Here is a 6,535-nt window from a genome sequence, read left to right as displayed (position 1 = left end):
CTCTCAGAATGAGCACGTGCGTACATCATTTTGTTTTCCCTGCATTCTCAGTTGGCATTTCAGCCACATTTCAGCCTATTTGTACACCTATTCATCAAGCGGCTTCGGTGCACGTCATTCTGTCTATATGTGCACCAGCAGATGCACAAAAGCTGTTTTTTTTTCTGGCGATGCAACCAGACTGATAAGGTTAGAAACACTTACTCATTTCATAGGGTGCACCAATGAGGTGAACCCTAGTGAACACTGCTGTCCCTTATTGATTTATTGATCTATTAAATCTGTGCCAGTCTCAAAGGAGGAGATGCAACTCAAGAGAAGCAGATGATGTTTGAGAGGGAGTGTTAAGCTTTAGACTTTTCAGCTTACGAAATGTGGACTGTGCGAAAGCGGACAGCGACTCAATATCAGGAAGATGTCCCCTAGTATTTTGTACACTACCTGTGCTTGACTCTTGCGCACATTACTACACATCCCAGTGCAGAGGGACACTAGATGCGTGCTGTTACCTTGGCAACAGACACACCTCACCCTTAAAAAGCATTAACCCCTACCTGCTACCAGCGAGACCATGTTGACGTCACACAGAGTGAAGCCGCACAAGTAAACCTAAAGCAATTAACTTGGATCAAACGCGCGATCCAGTTATTGCGAGGTGCCTCAGAGCAGAAAGCAGGACGACAACGTGCCTGCTCGGTAGGTGATGTGACGCACCGCCCCGACTGGCAACGCGCAATCGAAGGCAAGTAGGGAGGGAATGAAGCAACTGGACAGAGATAAGAGGGACAGATAAAGACAGACAGACAGATGGACAGACAGACAGGCAGTCAGACCAGCTGGAGTAGGCACAGGCTCCGGGGAAGCCTCTGTTTCTGTGTGGGGATTACACAAACACAAAATCGACACATCATTCGTCACATTCATTCAGGAGAGGGTGCCTACACAGTACCGCAAACCTGCTGTGTGGGTGACTGGCACAACACTGATTGACTGACACTCCGCCGTGGCATTTATGCACAGCCATACCTCCGTTTCACACGCGCATGTATACACACCACATAGACAAATGCATGCAAGCGCACACACTCGTACAGCTGGCGGCGTGGGTGCCACTGAAGGGGAAGCCTGTGCGGTGTTTATCCTGTTCGGCCACTGGGCATGAAAAGCTTACGAAGGTTCAGAAGTCCAGATAAGGATGAGGGAGGAGGTGTGAGGTGAAAACAACACACATCACGTAACAGAGCCCCTCGCTTACTCATTTGTTTATCGGGCTCAGCTGCTGTGCCCTCAAGCTTGCAACTCTGTGGTAATGGGCCGAGCGACTTCTCTCACTTACCCATCGCTTTAACTGTTTAATTCAGTTTGTCTGCCCGCCTGTATCTTTCTGGCTGTTAATCTGTGTCAAGACGTGACAAGGCAGACATGTGAACACACGTCACACTCTCCAAAGATCCTCTAAAAAGATGTTATCAGCAATGTCTTCTTAGACTGCGGCACTACAGTATGTTCCATAACTCTGACAATTTATCCCATGTATTTCCATCCCATTCAGCACAACTGACAGCATGTGATGCTGCAGGACTGCACACAGTAATTTTGTATGAATAAAGTGGATAGATGTGTTATCCTAGGTAATGAGGAAAGGAGTATTGTGTATTATTAAAGAGTGATGCTTAAGTTGTCAGTGTCTATTTAACTGAGAGTGTCAAAATCAGCACTGCAAGTGTTTATTAGAGTTGAATTGACAGTTATTAGCACTAACATGTGGGCCTGTTGTCCTTGTGCAGTGTGCGCCAGCTTGCTCTGTACTACTGTGTTGGCTGCCATGTTTCTAATCAAAATCCCCAAAGTAAATCACTTCATATTTGCTGTACTTGGTAATTTTGCTAAATACATAAAAGAAAAGAAACTCATTTGTTAATGTTTCTTGTGGCTGGCTGAACCAAAGGATGGAGTGAAGTGCCAAGCTGCTAGCTTGCTATCTTGCAATTAGTAGTCAACCACAAACATGGACAGCTTGAGGCACAGACATACAAACTTGAAGTGGCATGCACAGCTCATGCATCTGTTGTGTTTTACCGACTCCCTGGTCTCTAGCTAGTCAGCCTGTATATTTCTCTGTGGGGAAAATGGGTTAAGATAGGCCATAGTGCTTCATTACTCGTCGGCCTCGCATTGGTGTTTTGAGCAAAAATGAGACACCAGATGCCACGGTTGATTTGCACGCTGTAATAAGGACAGGTGTCTGAATCGCTGTACCCCGCCTGCTCAGTGGAAAACATATTCAACTGGCTGTTCCAAATGTGAACAAAATCAGAATATGCTGCTTGTATGATGCTGAATTTTGCTATTTTAGAAAACTGCTTTCTAGAGAACTGTAAGTACAAGAAATAGTTTGGAAAATCACACATTTTTCCATACTCCCCTATTTTTCCATACTTATCCAGACTTGGAATTTATCAAAATCACATTCTATACTTTTCCAGATAGTGTATGAGCCCTGTAATTAACCAAAACAATGTTGGGGCGCCCTGGCACCTCAGGTGGTGAAGCGCATGCCACTTGTTGAGGCTGAGTCCTGACCGCAAAGTCCTGGGTTCAAATTGGAGCCCAGGTCCTTTGCTGCATGTCACCCCCTCTCTCCCCTGCCTTTCCTGTCTTTCTCTACTGTCACTATCAAAAGCCTTAACTTTGTCCCAGACTGTCTAAAGTCCTCTCAATCTGTGAGTGGAGGAAAAAATGCACATTAACCTGCCTAACCTTTTTCAGCCAGTTAAAGAAAAACCGATTTAGCAACATCTCTATCATCAAAAGGATTATGTCAGTAACCATTACTGTGCACAGCATGACTATGGAATGTCGCATTAATAAGCCTCCATCAAATTTAGCCTACTACTCAATCATGGTTGTACTGAATGATTTTCTCTTTTGGCATGCAAACTCTCCTGCAGCTGAATCATAATTCGGGGGCATCCTTTTCATTTTTTTCCTTCTAATCCCATCACTCCCTTCCTCGCTCTCTAAGACAGCCCTTCTATCCACTTTCACTTTATCTGTCTTGGTGAAGCGCGCCGGAAACAGACCATAGCTGTCTATATGAAAGCCAGCCAGGAAACGAGCTGTGCGCGCCTCTCCTACCCGTCCTCCGCTCCTCCACAAAGTCCAGTCATCATTACCGGGCACCGTGCCGTGCCTTGCTCCCCCTCCCTTCCCTGTGTTCACTATGTCACCCTCCCTCCTCTTGTTGCAATGTACGTCGAAGAGTCTCCTCCTCTTGGTGTCTGAGTGCACGTCTCCAACGCGCCTTTACGCGCGCAAGCTCTCCAAGAGAATCCCCTGCGGGTGGCCCCTCCCCTTTCCGTTTTTTGCCGCCCGCGATCACTCTTGACCCCGGATCGGTGACGTAGGAGATTCCACGGTACCCACTGCCGTAGGCAATTACGGGTTTCTCCAGTATATAAGGGACACCAGGAGCCATCAACCGGCACTCTCTCAGTCGCTCCGACTCGGGAACCAGAGCATCAGCGGAGATAGCAGGCTTTACTTCGCCCTCTCAGGCTAACTCGCTTTGGGCTTTGGTTCAGGATGGAAACCTCTACGACTACTCGGAGCCGACGATGCTCCATCATACGCAACTGCAAAAGTAAGTTTCATTTTGTACTATTTGTTTGAGCGCACGGACATCATGTTGGATGATGCTGCCGTTCAGCAGGATTTGTGCAACAACTTCTGAGTTACTGAAAACAAGTTTTCAGAGATGCTTTTGATATAATATTAATATCCTATTGATGCAAAATGGACTTGATGCTTAGCTTCGGAAGTTGTATGAGACGATGTGGTTTATAACTGTAAAGTTGCATGAGCAGAGAGTGTCAAGTCTTTCCAGGGACTTTTGGTTACTTTTATTAACTTTAAAAATTAGTTGCTACGTTTTAACTGTTGGGCCATTTCTGTGATAATGCCGTGCGTAACGGTTGGTCCAATGGAGGATACTGTAGGATCTGGCCAATGTATTTAAAGCAAAAATGAATTAATATTTGTGCATCCGAGCCCGTTAGTCTTTCAAAACCTAATGTGCATGTTCTGAAGCAACCATCACATCTAAAACACCGTTTTAATATTATTGCCATTTATTACACTCTAAACGCATGCAGTTGGAAACAGCGCTGCTTGTTTTATATCGGGACAGCGCCTTTTTGGCGAGCTGCTCTCGGTGCTTAGAGGCTCACCTTTCCCGTTTCTTTCCTCCTCCAGGCGGTCTCTCCCTCTGGCTGGTGGTGTGGCTGGTCCTCGGTAAGCCTAATCCAGCTTCGGCGTGCCCGCACCTGTGTGTGTGCTACCCGACGCCGATGACGGTGAGCTGCCAGGCTCAGAACTTCACCGCCGTCCCGGTTGGAGTGCCCTATGAATCGCAGCGCGTGTTCCTCCAGAACAACCGGATCACGGAGCTCAGAGTTGGCTCTTTTGGCTTTGGAACTCAGGTAAGATCAACTGCCTTATACCGCCTATGCCAAAAGCCGGCCCTGGGTTATAGTCTAGATATGACTGCAGCATGTCTAAAAGGAGAGAGATGCTTGAGCTTGAATATCGGAAAACTTCTTTAAAAATAAAGTTTAAAGTTTAAAGTTTACAGTATAAAAAAAAAAATAATTTCTTGCCTTAGCCTATTCCTTACTTATGCAAATGGAGTAGTATGATCAACAACACATTTACTATGTTCATATGGCCTTATAATATTAACATATTCAAAAGATTATAGTAATCACCATTGTGCTCGTGTTTTCTACAGGTTCTGTGGCTGTTCTCCAACAACATCACGTGGATCGAGGCAGGTGCCTTCAGTGAGCTGAGGGACTTGGAGGAGTTGGACCTTGGGGATAACCCCAACCTCCACAGGTTGGAAGGGGGAGCCTTCCGTGGCCTGGAGAAGCTCCAGAGCCTCCACATGCACCGCTGCCGACTCACTGCCCTGCCCCACGACATCTTCCACAAGCTCTACAGCCTGCAGTTCCTCTACCTGCAGGTAGGCTGCTGGAGAGACATGAGCACACAGGCAAACACAGATGCACTGATACAGATGACTCAAAGAGAGAGAGACAGACATTCATTTATTCTATTTATTCAGCCAGCAAGCCACACACACACACACACACACACACACACAGAAACAGACACAGACATATGCACATAGCAATGTGACAAAAGCCATTGTGCCCAGTCTTCTGACCACCTTTATAGTGATTCTCACCCTAATTCATTTTCCATTTCAGGAAAACCAACTCCACTTCCTGCAGGATGACATCTTCTCTGACCTCATCAACCTGAGTCAGCTTTTCCTGCATGGCAACCGTATTCGCACCCTCTCAGAGAACGTGTTCCGTGGCCTGGTCAACCTTGACCGCCTCCTTCTCCATGACAACCGCATCAGACAGGTGAACCGCCGCGCCTTCCGCGACCTCGGCCGCCTCACCATGCTCTTCCTCTTCAACAACTCCTTGGCTGAGCTGCCCAGCCAGACCCTGAGGGACACCCAGGGCATCCAGTTCCTTCGCCTCAACGCCAACCCCTGGTCCTGCGGCTGTGAGTCCCGTGCCCTGTGGGAGTGGTTCCGTGAGGCCCGCGTCTCCTCCTCTGAAGTGATTTGCGCCTCCCCTTCCACCCGCCGTGGCCAAGACCTGCGCTTCCTCCGGGAGATGGACTACGCTCTCTGCCCCCTGCCCGACCCTGGCTCCATTGCCGGCTCCACCACCACCACCTTCAGCACTAAGACCCGCTGGTGGTTCTCCAAGAACAAGCCCCAGTCATCCACCAAGGGCATCTTTGAGAAGCAGTCAGAAACAGTCAAGGCTGGTTTGTATGGAAAGGGCCCCTCCACCTCCACCTCAGTAGTCAAGTACGAGCTGGGTGAGGAAGAGCTGGCGCTGCCCAAACTCGACCCAGAAGAGTACTGGGCAAACTATGGAAATGAGGATTCAGGTATTACCGTGCGCTGCTTTGAGCTCGAATGCCCACCCGACTTCGACCTCCCTCCATCTTCCTCCTCTCCCTCACCCTCCTCTCCCTCTCTCCTCTCACTCCTGGCCTGTTCCGTCCTCACCCTTTTCCTCAACCTCCACCTGTTATTTGGCTGAATCAGACTCTTAGAGCTAACCCCTTGCCTCCCGGCCTGTTTTAAAGGCTGTGAGGTTCCCTGTTAGAACTCAACACCCCCTTTGCCCGCTCTGCTGAGGTGCTTTATCTAAACCAATACTCAAGGCACAGCAAGGGAGATAGGGGGACGGTTAGATTATGTATCTACCACCCACAGGGCTTAACATTTTTCAGGGCTCCTAAGAGTTCTTCAGCCAAGGCTATATATCTACAAACCTTTACAGGTAGGCTTTCTGCGTCTCGCCTGTATGATGTCATGTCATGGTCACCATGATGCCCTGCAATCAGGGTTATGAGGGCTGAGTCCATCATTAAGATCAGTGCTATTTAATAACAGTTGTGAATGATGCTGTCATTGTTGTCACCTCAATTTACTTAGAACTAA

At 48.0% G+C, this 6,535-nt stretch overlaps 1 protein-coding gene across 1 annotated transcript; it reads left to right on the top strand.

Moving 5' to 3' along the window:
• Positions 1-3,513: 3,513 nt before the first annotated feature.
• Positions 3,514-6,285, top strand: rtn4rl2a (reticulon 4 receptor-like 2 a). The gene is made up of 4 exons (XM_030058562.1): positions 3,514-3,643; positions 4,255-4,481; positions 4,790-5,023; positions 5,271-6,285. Exons 1-4 carry the CDS (start codon positions 3,586-3,588, stop codon positions 6,129-6,131), a joined length of 1,380 nt encoding a protein of 459 aa, XP_029914422.1. The 5' UTR covers positions 3,514-3,585; the 3' UTR covers positions 6,132-6,285.
• Positions 6,286-6,535: the final 250 nt, after the last annotated feature.

This window comes from Myripristis murdjan, chromosome 1 (assembly GCF_902150065.1).
Source record: "Myripristis murdjan chromosome 1, fMyrMur1.1, whole genome shotgun sequence".
Taxonomy (NCBI): domain Eukaryota; kingdom Metazoa; phylum Chordata; class Actinopteri; order Holocentriformes; family Holocentridae; genus Myripristis; species Myripristis murdjan.
The sequence above is the reverse complement of the archived record's forward strand: the minus strand, read 5'-3'. Positions and strand labels throughout refer to the sequence as shown.

Bases quoted from the DNA above. Each gene is read 5' to 3' on its own strand.
- rtn4rl2a (XM_030058562.1), top strand. From the start codon at position 3,586: ATGGAAACCTCTACGACTACTCGGAGCCGACGATGCTCCATCATACGC. The intron at 4,482-4,789 runs GTAAGATCAACT...TGTTTTCTACAG, and splicing joins CTTTTGGCTTTGGAACTCAG to GTTCTGTGGCTGTTCTCCAA. The intron at 5,024-5,270 runs GTAGGCTGCTGG...TTTCCATTTCAG, and splicing joins TGCAGTTCCTCTACCTGCAG to GAAAACCAACTCCACTTCCT.